This window comes from Hemicordylus capensis, chromosome 13 (assembly GCF_027244095.1).
Source record: "Hemicordylus capensis ecotype Gifberg chromosome 13, rHemCap1.1.pri, whole genome shotgun sequence".
NCBI classification, from domain to species: Eukaryota; Metazoa; Chordata; class Lepidosauria; order Squamata; family Cordylidae; genus Hemicordylus; species Hemicordylus capensis.
Genome location: NC_069669.1, coordinates 2,873,417 through 2,887,340, shown reverse-complemented (window position 1 = coordinate 2,887,340; position 13,924 = coordinate 2,873,417). Strand labels below are relative to the sequence as shown.

At 48.3% G+C, this 13,924-nt stretch overlaps 1 protein-coding gene across 7 annotated transcripts in view; it reads left to right on the top strand.

Moving 5' to 3' along the window:
• Positions 1-13,679, top strand: part of TOM1L2 (target of myb1 like 2 membrane trafficking protein) — a 42,071-nt gene extending 28,392 nt beyond the window's left edge. For 3 of the 7 annotated variants that reach the window (XM_053276729.1, XM_053276731.1, XM_053276730.1), the window contains 3 exons: positions 2,957-3,016; positions 6,575-6,611; positions 7,233-13,679. In XM_053276729.1, coding sequence (XP_053132704.1) covers positions 2,957-3,016; positions 6,575-6,611; positions 7,233-7,384 — 249 coding nt within the window. In that variant the 3' untranslated portion in view covers positions 7,385-13,679. The remainder of the gene's footprint in view (positions 1-2,956; positions 3,017-6,574; positions 6,612-7,232) is intronic. The other 4 variants (XM_053276734.1, XM_053276735.1, XM_053276732.1 and 1 more) reach the window with 3 other exon arrangements.
• The last annotated feature ends 245 nt before the right edge of the window (positions 13,680-13,924 follow it).

Below are 13,924 nucleotides of genomic sequence, written 5' to 3'. Positions count from 1 at the left end.
CTGATGTCTGTGACATCCCAAACCCACTCGCACACTACCATCCCTGGAGCAATTTTGCAATTATTTTTAAAACAAAAATACCCCCCCCCCATGAATTAATGTTTGTATAAATAAACTATAAGCTATGCTTTAAAAAAAAAAAAGTAGACAACTCAGTCTGAAGTATGGCATTGAGGGAAGACTGAATCTAGCACTCCAGTCACTGGTACGTATGTCTGTCATTTACATTGCAAAGATGGGAGGAAGTTGGTTCCATCACATAGGAGAAAAATGGTCTACAGCTCCTGGTTTGTTCTGCTTATCCTCAGCCTTGGAGTGGTTATCACGATGGATATTTATATAGCACTTTTCAACACAAACTTGAAAAAAATATTTTACATGGGGCGGGGCGGGGGGAGAATAAAAAGCTGGCCTTGCCTCAGTGGCTCAATGTAGGATGCCTTCATCTCTGTCCAAAAGCATTCCAGATTTTCCTCCTTCAGGTCATGCCAATTGTGTCATCGTGGTTTTTAAGTGACCCAAGAAAAGCTGAATTCTGCCACCACGATGAATTTGTGTACATTAAGACGGGTTCTCAAGCTTGGGTCCCTGGATGGTGTTGGACTAAAATTCCCTTCCTCTCCAGCCACCACAATGGCCGGGGGGTGGCGGCAGGGGCAAGCTCTGGAACGCTTGACTTAAGAGGATGTGGGTGTTTGCCTCTCTCCTGTCATTCTGCTTCTGCCAGTCGAAGGGAAGGGATTGACGAGGCAGAGCCCAGGAGCTGCACTATCGGGAAATGCCCCTACCTTTAGCCATTGAGGTCTTGCCTAGAAGGCCTGAAAAAATGGGGGAAACTCCCTCTTTACATCCAAGTACTAGAAACATGCATCCTTTTTAAAAGAGAGAGAGAAGCTAAAGCTGGAGTCTTACTTTTGAGCAGCACACTGATGCGATCCCCAACGTCCTCTTTTCGGGCTCTCTGTGGAGAGTAGGAGCCCACCTTTTGTTTCAAGGAGTGAAGTGACCCTTCAGCTGCCCCGCTTGTTTCTCCTGCAACTCCATAATCTTCTTTTGGCCCATGTTCAGAATGTCATTCAGTAACCCACGAAACGTCCTCCTGCCATAATCTGATATCCTAAAGTAGCAGGCTTCAAACTGTGGCTCCAGGTTCCCCAGAAACAACATCAGTGACAGTGTCCCCCAAACCAGCTTGCTGCCTCTGCAGTACTCAACTGCAGGGGAGCGTTCTTCTAGGGCAGAAGTTGTCAAACGTGGGTCCCCAGATGTTAGACTACAACTCCCATCATCCCAGCTTTTGGCCATTGTGCGCAAGCACTCCTGGGTCTTTAAATTGCCCCGTGCAGAGTTGCTGGAAGGTGTTTTTCCTTCTCCTTCAGTGCTACCTGCTTCTGAGAGGAAGAAGAGAAATACTGCATTGTCAGTATGAATACCTGTATAAGGAAAACATATTGGGCTATAATTAAGGGCAGTTATATTCTTTTCTACTAATGAAGGGAGGAAAGCTGGTCTTGTGGTAGCAAGCATGAATTGTCCCCTTTGCTAAGCTAAGCAGGGTCCACCCTGGTTTGTGTTTGAATGGGAGACTACATGTGAGCACTGTAAGATTTTCCCTTTAGGGGATGGGGGCGCTCTGGGAAGAGGATCTAAGGTTCCAAGTTCCCTCCCTATCTCCAAGATAAGGCTGAGAGAGACTCCTGCTGGCAACCCTGAAGAAGCCGCTGCCAGTCTGTGTTGACAATACTGAGCTAGATGGGGAAATGGTTTGACTCAGTATAAGGCAGCTTGCTGTGTTCCTAAATGGTCAGTTACATTTGGGGGGGGGGGGAACTCAGCCAAGGGGCAGTGTTTAGTAAAGGTAGGAATCTCTCAGCTTGGCTAAAGCATGTTGGTAGACTTCTCCATCCATTTTGGCATTCCACTTCATGTCTGCTTCTTCCCCCACCCTGCTGGGACGATATTCTTTTGGCAGTTCTTGATGTGGTGCTAATTTTGCCTGTCTCTCCATGGCTTGAATACTGGATTGGTCATACTGGAGGAAAAGAACACTGCAGTTATTCTAATTAATTATCCCCTCCCCTCACTGACTGGTCCCCTTACTCCAATGAGGAGTGCTACTTCAAGTGCACATGTGTTCGATTTCTAGAAAGAAGTTCCATTGAGTTTTGTCTCTTACCTGGGGCTCATCATCTTTTCTTTACACGGCACAAGCCTGGCTTACACTGGTGAACTTGGACGGTGATCAATGTCACGTCTAAAGCAGGAGTTCCCAATCTTGGGTTCCCAAATGTTGTTGGACTACAACTCCCAAGCTTCTTTCGCCATTGTGGCTGGGGATGGTGGGAGTTGTAGTTTTAAAGTTATAGTGGCTCCCTGTCCCCAAAGGACTCACCATCTAAAAAAGAATCAGAAGATAGACACCACCAACGGCCACTGGAGGGATGCTGTGCTGGGGATGGATTGGGCCAGTTGCTCTCCCCCTGCCAAACAACATCTGGGAACCCAAGGTTTGGGATCCCTGACAATGTACACCTCCTTTTGGCAGTGGGGGAGGCATCCCCCCCAAAAAAACTCTACCCAGTCAAATCCAGGGATCCATCCTCAAAAAAAACACAGCTCTCCGCACTGAGACCCATTTGGTGCTTGTCAATGATTACTTTAGAGTGTAATGGAACTCCTCACCACTTTGGCCCAGCCATTTCACTCATCACCAGACCCTTTTGTTTAGCTTCCTTTGCCTTGTTGTTTTTCTTGCTCTGTGTTTTGTGTGCTGCCTTTTACATTTTGTTGCCGTTTCTTTTTTCTAAAAAAAAATTGCCGCTTACACAGCATCTATGTGTTTTTCTCCCCCACCCTCCTTTTATTTTCTCACCTCTCCCCTCTCATTCTGTGGCCATGATTGTGGATGTGTTTTGGTTTTTGCCTGCCTTGCCGTCTTTCTTGCTGCGCCCCCTAGATTCCTGTTGCGCAGTCCTCTGTCATGGATGACATTGAGGAGTGGCTCAGTACCGACGTGGTAAGACTCACTTGCTTTTTTAACTTTTATATGTTTTTCTACATTTAAGAGTTGTGCCACATGTTTCTCTTTATAATGCAACAGAGCAATTTATCTTCTGCTGGTGAAAAGGTATGCAAGCTTCCATGTTACACAGAACTCATTTGGCAGAATGGGGAAACAAATGAAGTCTGCACCTGGGGCTCTGTTTCAGACCCTGGGCACATACAGCAAATTGAGGTGGTAGAACTGACTGTGCCACTGAAGTGGGGGGTGGGGGGGAGTCGCATGTTTGAATAGGGAAAGCTCTGTGGCATTCACCAACACACACACACACACACCCCGACACACACACACCTCTGAAGTGGTATAGTCTAGAATTTGACCACATGCATCTGTATGATTTGTAGAACAGCTCCCTGACTTCAGTGTGGGGGGCAGGGGTTTTGTTAGGGGGTGCCCCATTGTGCTCAGGCCCCCAGTGAACGGCCCAGAGCTCAAATCTCGTCAGCCACTTTCTCTATTTAAGGGTGGGCAGTCCCTTCTGCTGCTCCAGCATCAATCACTTCTTCTTGTCTGTCTCCTCCCTAAAAGGTGCTGTGCTGGGGACAAAACCAATCAACTGATCAGTCTTTAATACGGTCTGAGACCAGCACAAAGTATGTTTCTGCCATTTTATACCTTGTAAAGAGGCACAAATTGACATCAAAGCATGAATGACACACAAAGGCATAAAATGGCAAAGATGGCAGAGACATAAAACAGCATAAAGAGCATGGATAAGATATTAAAAGGACATAAAATTCCTCAGATCCCAGGGCCCAAATCCCTGAGTCTCAATGACCTGAGATCCCAGAATCCCAGTGACTTAAAGTTCCATTGTTTGGGTGTCTAAAAAGTTGTAAAGCTATAAAACTGCAGAACTTTAAAATGCAGGTTATAAAACACTATAATAAAATGTTAAGGGGTGCGCTGCAACTGAGCTATGGGTTTGAATGCTGTGTCAGGGCTAATTAGGCCTTGGTACCTGTCAGGAGCCCACGGACTTTATATTTTGCCAAGCAGAACTTGGCAACATTCTGTGGGGAACAAAACAGATGCCTTAGCTTCCAGTGCAGCACTCGTCTCCTCCAGTTTCCTTTGGAGGAGGAGTCGGATGTAATTATGGGGGGCGGGGGGGTAGATGATTGAGCTATCAAAATTGGGGGGGGGAGTGTCTGTGGACCAAGGGTCCAGGTCTTGTAACTACTTTTAAGAACCTGGCAAATAAATTCACTGCAAGATCCAAAGACCTGCTCTTAGATATATAGTGAGATAGATCCTGAATATAGAGCTAGATAGGGATTCTCCTAGCAATTATCAGCACAGTTCAAACAGCCACTCCCTCTTTTCTGCAGAAAGGTGAGTGTGCCATTTTGGTGTGCATGCTTAGCGCACTGGCCCATTGAGCCATCTGCAGTGGTTTTCTGTGCACAGGGCAAGAGAAAGAGACAGACAGAGGTGCTTCTGAGGAATAACCTCATGTGGTCTGAAGTGCTGAGAGGGATGGGGTTGCCTTGGTTTTGCATAGCCAAGGAGTGAATCTCATGCACAGTCTCTGGCTTCAGAGTGCAAAACACTGGAAGTGTGGGAGGGAGGGGTACTCTGGAAAAGGAGGAACCCATCTGTGTACTTGGTGGTATGCAGCTCCTGCTGTGTAGATTGACCACCCTTCATTTGTGGGACACAGTCACAGGTGTGTGAAATGGATACTAGATGGCCATCCGTCACCTCCGATAGCTTTGTGAATAGTCTTTGAAATGCATAAAAAGAGCCCTGCTGCCTGCCCCAGCAACTGGTATACCAGGGTGGCTCAACTTCAGTCCTCCTGCAGATGTTGGCCTACAGTTCCCATAATCCCTGGCTATTGGCCACTGTGGCTGGGGATTATGGGAGTTGTAGTCCAAAAACAGCTGGGGGCCCCTAAGTTGAGCAGGCCTGTGGTATGCTGAGACAGACTGTGCCTCTAAGCATGGCGGCTTCATTCAGCCACCATGGCTAACCTAAGAAATGCCCTGCCAGATTCGAACTAAGGCCCATCTAGTCCGGAATTCTGTTTCCACCAGCGAACAGCCAGAGGCCCACAAGGAGGACACTGATGGTGATGCTTTCTCCAGTTTCTTTTCGGCACCTGGGATTCAGAGGAACATGCCCATGGAAGCAGATCTTCTATTCAGCAAACACGTTCGACAAATTCTGATACTCTGTTCTCCATGGACTTGTCTAGTCCCCTCCCCCATTTTTTAAATAAAAGATAGCTAAGCTGGTGGCTATCAGCACTTAATGCAGTAGTAACTCCCTTCAGGCAGGGGTTCCCAACCTGGGGTCTCCAGATGTTGTTGGACTACAACTCCCATCACCCCCATCACAATGGCCACAACATCCCAGGTTGGGAACCCCTGCCTTGAGTTAATGATGAACCCCTGCCTTGAGTTAATAATGTCTTTATGAAGACATGCTTTTTTTGTCAGTCCTAAACTTACCACCCATGGGCTTCACCCAGTGCTCCTGCATTCTGGTGTTAGGAGAATGAGAAACACGTCCTATCATGACAGTCTGTAACTTCTCCTTCCTTCCTTCTCCCTATGCTCACATGTTCACTGGATGATGCAGAAGTATGTTGACGGTTGCCAAGCAAACACACACACCCACACACCCTTAAAGGTTCTCGGGATGGGGCCATCGCTCAGTGGTAGAGCATCTCTTTTGCATGCAGAAGGTCCCAGGTTCAGTCCCAGGCAGCTTCTCCAGGTAGGGCTAGGAAAGAAACCACCTGCAGCTCTGGAGAATTGCCACCAGTCAGTGTAAACAATGCTGGACGCGGACTCTGTATAAAGAAAGAGCTTCCTGTGTTCCCTAAAATAAAAAAAAAGGAAGAGGGTTCTGTCCTGGAAGAAGGGTGGGATTAAAGACTGATGGCTGGGCCGGCAAATAATCTGCCAGTCTTGGTTGTGAAGCTGGGAGAAAACGGCTCATCCCTGTGGCTCAAGGCCTGTTGTGAGCTCACTTCCACCTGTTCTCCCTATTCTGGATTTCATTCCAAATCCTAAATAAGTCACCTTTTCAGCAGCAGATTTCTGCATGCTTTTTGACAACCGCTTGGCTCAAGTATCCTACAAGGGAGACACTTTTATTAAAACCCGTCCACATCCCACTTCAAGGAGATGTAATAAACATGGCTTTCCTTTATTGGGTAGAGTCCAGGCTGGGGTGGGGCTGTTTCTTTGCAGCAGAGCACATGGGACATGGAGGGAAGGACCAGATGGCTGAATAGCACATCACACTGGCTTTATGTTCGCTCTCCAGCGCTCAGAGGAATAGTGGCTGTTCTAGTTGAAGTTCTAGGTCACCTTAGCAATGTGATCAGTCTGCTGGCTTTAATGATAGACCAGAGTGCATTAAATTAGCTGGTGCTGTTTGCTATACACTTCCTTGTTCTGCGATCTATATGGGGACTTCCTGAACACACATTAACATTCTTCTCTTCCCTCTCTCTTTCTCTCCACCCCCTTCCTCCGCCCCCTTTTATTCCAATTTTAGAAAGGAGATGAACTAGATGAAGGAGTGACTAGTGAAGGTAAGCAAACAGGTGTTGGGACACTGATAAGGGACATCTTGCAAACCACAAAAGGCACAATCTGCATGCTGCGATTCCACAGGAACACAGAACCCGATACTGGACAGGGAATTCCACTCTCCGAGAATCTCTGCTTTCATTTAAAAAAACAAAAACAAACCCAACCCAACTTTCTAGTCCTCCTAGTTTGGGCCTCTGAGATTTTAGCAGGCGCTGTATGTCTTCAGGGGGGAAGCTGAATAAGAGTTGGGGTGGCGGTGGGAGGCTCCAGCCACCCACACAGCTTCATTCTTTATTATTATTTTTTGAGGGCGATTCTCATTTTTTGGTGGGGAGAGAATTCTTTCTTGTGAGTGCAGAAATCAGTATTCTTCAGTGGGGCTGCATTTGGTCAGGGGCAGCCCTTCTCCAGTACCCAACCAGGAAGAGTGACTACACTCTCACTTCTGAAAGGGAGGTAGGACACCATCGGAACATGCCCTGCTCTTTAGATATCTGCTAGGTGGGGGCTTTTTGCAGGGGGTGAGGAGGGGACTCGGGTTTCTTGTGCTCTCCACGTGGCCCTTGACCCTTTTCCTGCTTTGAAGTGACCGTTCCAATGTGAACTTCTTTGTCTCGCAGAGTTTGACAAATTTCTCGAGGAACGCGCCAAAGCTGCCGAAAGGATCCCCAACCTGCCCTCGCCACCCCAGGAAGAGCCCACGCCACCGACGATGAACCCCCCCAGCAAAAAGAAGCCAGAGCGCTCTGAAGATGCCCTCTTTGCGCTGTGACTCTCCTTTCCTCACGCTCTGCGGAAGAACACAGCCGTGCGCGGTCAAGCTCTCCTCGTGGTCCCCAGCTAGCGTTGAGCTCCCTTGCCCATTTGGTTTTCGTTCGGCAGCCTCTCGTATCTCTCGAACGACTCAGCCCAAATAAGCTAACTTTTAAAGAGTATTTAATCCCGGCCTCATCCCCTCCATGGCTTTTCTTCCACATCCGCTTCCCTCCCGTCTGTCCCACCCACCCCAGGTCATAGTGATGCGATTCCTTTTCCCAAAATGCACGAGTGCCTCCTGCCCCTAGCAGAGACCCAAGTGAGTCACGCAGAGAACAGCCTTGGCTCTGATTCCAGCCCACTCTTTCCCTCTCCCACTAGCTGGTCCAAAGTGCACAGACACTTGAAGCATCTCTCTTAGATTTGTGAGGAGGCTCACCATTGCCTGTTTGTATGAAGAACCTCCCCAGGCACCACTGCCTTTCTGTTGGCCCAGCCATAAAGGAAATATCTCGCTTTGCTCTAGTCCCAGAACTTGGGTATGGCGTGTCAGCTGCGCTGTCTTCCCCCAATCCCCTGCATTGATCTCCATAATGTTCTTGGATATTTCCGTTAGCTTTCTAGTCAATATAGCACATCTGCAGCGAAGGTTCCGACACCGCTCTGATTAGCGGGCAGGATATTTCTCCATGACAGAAGAGCTGCCTTGTCTAGGACTCCTTGGAGAACAAGTGAGCCTCACTTCTTTCTGCATCTACCAGATGTGCGGTTGCAGTTGGAGGTGCCCTCCGTCCGCAGAGGGCTTGGAGCGGGGCCTGGTTTCTTTGGTGCCCCCAGTGACACGGAATAAACGTCAGGTCTAGCTAGGTCCGTGGGAAATTGAGACTTGCCGGTCTGAGAGTTGCAGTGGTGCAATTTGGCAGGGCAGTGCAGTGTTGTACTGGAGGGAAACTTCTTTAATTTCCTTTCTGGAAAGCGTGAACAAGGCCCAAGTGGAGCTGAAGGCAGCAGATGGCGAGACACTCTCTGAAATGTCACGGCGCGCCTACTGGCACTTCTGCCGCTGTGTTGCGAGTGCTTGCCGTTGCCATCTCATCCGTGTCCGGCTCTGCCTTGTCTCCACTAACGAGCATCCTTCCAGGTCCTTGTAGCTGCCTCTGCAGCTTCCTAGCGATGCCAGATCTTGAGCAGATGCAACATCAGTTTATCCCGGACTTCATTCTGGCTCTTCTGCCCTTCTCGCAGTTCCTTGCAAGGTGGTCTGCCAAGCAGAATCCGAAAGGAGGGTAGCAGGCCTCTGGCAGCGGAGTTGATGGGGTTTGTGGGTTAATTGAGTGTGCAGGAAGGGGCTTATGCAGCCAGAATGCTACTGCATCTGCAACCCAGTCCGTTTGTTGCTGGCGTGGCATCGTTTCGACTTTTGTGCCTGAATCTTACACTGCGGGCCACTCTGGATATTGGAATGGTGCGCTTGGGAAGCTTGTTAGGGTTGCCAGAGGTGTGTGGACGTGAAAACATGCACGCGGCCCAGCCATCTTGCATGCGATTCCGCCCTCCTGCATATTAACTGTTGCAATGTGGGAATCCAGCCAGGAATGTGGTCGTTTCACTGGCAACTTGCCAAATGCATCTTGGTTCAGAAAGTCGTAGGAGGTCACGCTCTGCTTTGTGGCCAAACAGACTTTCCACGCGTGGGTTGACGCCCCCCGCCCCCGCCTATTTAGCTCTTCTTCTTCTTTCCAATGCCTGATCCTGTGCTATCGTGCTAGCATTAGTCTGAAAGTCAGGCCTGGTTTACATGTGCAGCGGAACAGCGTTGTAGAATGCACTCCACTGCTTGGGACTGCTCCCTGCTGTGCTCCTTTTCTATTTGCAGAAAGTGGGCTTGTCTAGAACTCTCATCCCTGGAGTGTTGGGTTTCTACTTGCAGGGGGTTGGTACATGGGGAAGCAAAGCGGCATCTTCCCCTCCACCTGCAGCTTGAAGTGGTGCCATTCATTCTGCCCCACCCCTCTTCTGCTGCATGTCACAAGCAGGCCTTGATTCTGTGTAGTCCCCTCAGGAATGCTACTATGTACCTGATGTGGCGGCGGCGGCATCTGTGTTTGAAATTGCACGTCCCCCGTGTAGACTGCCCACATGGCCGCTCCTGTTGGCTGGCGGATTCTCTGTTGGTCTGCATGGCTAGGATGGCATCACAACTAGGTAGGCAAGGATGCTTGTGTAGCTCTAGTGTGTTGCTTGTTGGTCCTGCCACGAAGCCCGATCATGTGGCTGCTTATGAAAGAGGATGAAATCTCTAGAGCAGCACTCTGCATGACCTAGAACCGGCCATGTGAGGAGAAACCAGTTGTGCCTGGTTCCAGTGGTTGATCTGTCCCAGCAGTGTCTTGGTCCCTTAGAGATAGGGGCTGCTCAGAGATCCACCACCACAAGATCTCTGTGGTGATAGGTAATTGGTGGCTGCCTTGGTGAAGTGGGCAAGAATCTAATGTGGTTTGGGTTAGATGGAAAGCTGAGCTGCTTGCCAAGGGTGTGGTTCCCTCACCCAGCCAGACCGGGGCCATTGCTTTCTGCCTTGCAGGCTGTTCCTGAGGAGTGTTAGACGCCTTCTCACAAGAGCGGCTTCTCTTTGCAACACAACTCCCTTTCCCGGGAACCCTGGGAGATTCTTTTGCTGCTCCGGCTATTTCTGCCTGGCTTCTCTGGAGTCGGTTAATTCAAGTTTCTGTCCTTGGCTTAGCATTTCCAAGAAAATGGGGGAGCCTCAGTCCTAGCCAAAATCCTGTCTCCCCCACACCTCTATCCCGGAAGGAGGCTGAGATGCAAGCAGATCTGAAATGAGAAGCTATGGCTTCTGGATTGAGGCAAGTTTTTTTTTAGATCTAAGAAAAGATTAAGTTACCTTGTTTGGAAACAAAAGTGACCCAGATTGAGTCCAGTTATTGAGCTGGGGCCATCTTGGGGTGAAAGGAGGGCCTGCAGAACTGCTGTAAGATTGGCAAGAATATACTGGAAGAAACTGGAAAGAGCTCAAAGCTCAGAGGCTTATTAGATGCAAGACAGTTCTGTGAACTGAACTGGTAAAGGGCAGCCCAAAGAGGTGCCTTGAGAATGGGAGTGAAATGGCTGCTTGTTCCACATGTTGTCCAAACCAGAAAGGGTAAGAGATGGGATTGCTGTCCTACCAAAGGATGAGAACTTAAGTAGTCACCTCACCGTCATCTTCCTTTTTGTATTCACCATGCAGCCACTTGGGTCTGCAGTAGGTCTTGTGTGTTACAAACCCCAAATTGACACCAAGGATAGGTTTTCTCTTTCTGAAGGTCCACCTCTTTCCACTACCAGTCCTCCCGCAAATATGCTTCCCATTCCCAGCTTTCCTTGTTGTACCGAGACCTTTGAGCAACCAAAGATGCCCCAAAGACAAGACCTCTCAAAGTGCAGGACAGCTCTTGATTGACTGATTGGGGTTTTGCCCCCTCCTTCACAAACGCTAAGTGTTTCCCAATGCAATAAAACGTTGAGAGAGCCAGCAGTATTGTGGGAGAAGGCATCAACTTTGATTTCTGCAGATTTAAAGCCTGTGCCCACCTAGTGTATGCGAGAGTTTTCTGGAGTGTTCCCGGTGTGTCTTGGTTGTCCCGACTGCCTTTTCTTTTCTTGCGGCCCTTTAAAAAGCAAAGACCCTAACGTGCAACCCCTCATCCTGGTTTCTTCTTGGTGATGGGCCTTTCTGCCTGAGGTCACTTCTTTGCTCTCCTACCAGGGTTCCATATTTTTCTTCACTCTGGCAACAAGCCTTAGGCCTTCCTCCCAGTCTTGGATTCATGGGATCATTCCTGCAGTTGTGCAGCAGTCCCAAACTCATACCCACCTCCAGGGACTGGAGGTGGTTGGCCGCTGTGTGGCAGAGGTGCTTGGAGCACCTTGGTGATGCAGGGCCAAATTTGGAGCTAGATAGGGGAGTGGAATGTAGTCCCTGCTCTTGCCCGGAGGAGCAACCTGAGGCTAGGGACCAGGGAAGGAGCAACAGGCCCCTTGGCAGCCAAGATGTGGACCCCTGCCTCCGACCACCTTCATTGTAATTGAATAGGCAGGAGCGAAGGGAGAGGAGCGGCCGTGGCACTGAAGGTCAAAAGGGAAAGGCATCCAGTGCCACTAGTGCTAGAGACACACTCACGAGAGAGCTGGACTCTGTGTGAACTTGTTCCTCTGTGTTAAGAATCACTAACTGTTGCTAAATTATTGTTGGGATCCTTTTCTTAAACACTAACACAACTTGTATGTTTAGTTCTGAACTATTTATTTTTGGCTTTGCCCACTGAGATGTTCTCCTGCGCAATGGACACAAGGGCATGGCGGTGGTTGGTGATGTTACAGGCACCAGCCAACAGATGCTCTCCACAGCAACTCTCTTTCATTTCAATGAAGACTTCACAGGAGAACATCACACTAGACAGGGCCCTTAAGCATTATCTCTTTCATATTTCTTTTCTCTCTCCCTGGCCCCCCCAATGTATCTGTAACAGTTTTTTTCTTAACACCTCTGTGTGATGATGTAAAGTGAAAAGAATGGTTTCTGTTTAAATCTTTTTCATATGGAGGGGTATAGCCCTTTCCTCATTTTTAAAACCCCCACTATGTGTAGAATACAGGTCTCTCTAGGACAAGTGCAATAGAAAAATCTGCTGTTACAAACTTCTAATGTATGCAGAGATGTCTGAGTAGGTCACAGGGTGGTGGGACAGAATTGCTCCTTAAGCTATATAATGAGATTTTAAAAGGAAAGTTTCAGCAGCAGTGATTTATCTGTTTATAGTAGCTCACTCTTTCCGTTTCTCCCCCTTTGGGGAAAGATGTGTGTGTTTTATACACACATGTCTGCATTGTGTAAGTTGCCCCCAGTGCAGTATGAAAGGAAACACACCCTGCTTAAACATGCCACAGGGATCAGAACTGCTGAAAACAGGGCATCTGTTCCCCTAATTAAGGACATGTCTGCACTTACAAATGTTAAGCCATTTTCAAGTCTGTTTTGGCTGTCATGGCTATAGGTCAGTGAACCCTGGAAAATGTATGTAGCTTTAAGAAGTGGAGAGACTCCTCTAACAGAATGTGCACACCTTCCTAGCATTCTTCTGGGGAGCAGTTTTGCTTGAGGGGAGTAATGACTGCTTAAACCAGTTTCAGTTCAGTCTACAATGTGTAATGTAAACAGGTGAACATGCCCACAAATAGCAAGGAGATGCTGGCGTGCTCATTTGACACATCTTTCTGTGCTTCCCCTTAGTCTGAAAACCAGCTCAGTGCATCTCTTGGTGTCCCCAGGAGAATGTTGTTGGGGGTGGGCCGAGCGCATCCTGAATCGGCCTACAACAAATGCCAGCTTTCAAACGGAGATAGCTTCTCCCCTAGCAACATTGGTCGAGGCCAGCTTTGAATGGAAGTTGCGGAACAGTTCAGAACAAGACGGTTCCTTTCCTTGAACTCTCTGCTGTCTGGTCTGAATACCTGGCCTCTTTATCCTTCACCTTCATGCCCCACACCTGCAGATGGACAGACCACACCTGAATGTTTGATCCATAACCTGTAGCATAATCTTATAATCTGCCAGGGAATGGTCTGCTTAGAAATGGTCACTACTTCTGTATGGTACTTCTAAACCATTGCCTTCCCTTCAGGCATGCCGTGACAGAATAAGCAACTGACTGGATAAAATAATAACCTGGGCGTGTGGTCCCAGTTTCTTGTATAACCCCCACATTCTGTTTCCTGCTGTGATTCCTCCCTAGTAAACGAAGGTTTCCACATACCACTCTATTCGGTAAAGTGTTGTTTTTTTTAAGTGTAAATTCTTTTTCATTCCCATCTGCTAACTGTTACATACTGTCAACCTACAACTGTAATCTGTGTCATGGTGTCTCCAATGGTATATTTAAGGCTCTAGGCTTTTTCCAGATGAAACATGGATAATATTTATTTACTGAAAATATTCAATATTTTTTGTTGGGGGAAGAAGGCTGGTGGGGGGTGGGGATTGTTTAAAAAAAAATGTAAAGACAGCTTTGTAAAAATAATTCTTACGTCCCTTTGAAACCTCTACTGGCTTCTCTTTTCCTGTTAGTGATGGTGTCTTCACGTGAGCAAGACCCGCGTGGTGGTTTTTGCGTAAGGGTGTATTATTAATCTGCCGTCACTTAACACTCTCATCTTCCTGAAATCATCTGTCTCTCTGTACATTTTGGTTCTTGCATGTGAAATACTCCAAATAAAAAAGACCATTCGTGCAAACTGTACAGTGCAAACAACTGGAGCAGTGTGATCTTTGGCATTTCTGCGCCTCGGCAAAAAGGACATAAGAACAGCTCAAGGCCCATCTAGTCCTGTTTCCCACAGTGGCCACCAGATGATGCCTCCGAGAGGCCCACAGGCAGGAGGTGATGGCTGCTGCTCTCCTGCTGTTGCTCCCCTGCAACTGGTGTTCAATGGCATCTTGCCTCTAAGGCTGGAGGCCTCCCCCAAACACTGCCTGCTTCCTGTCAGGTGGGAAGCA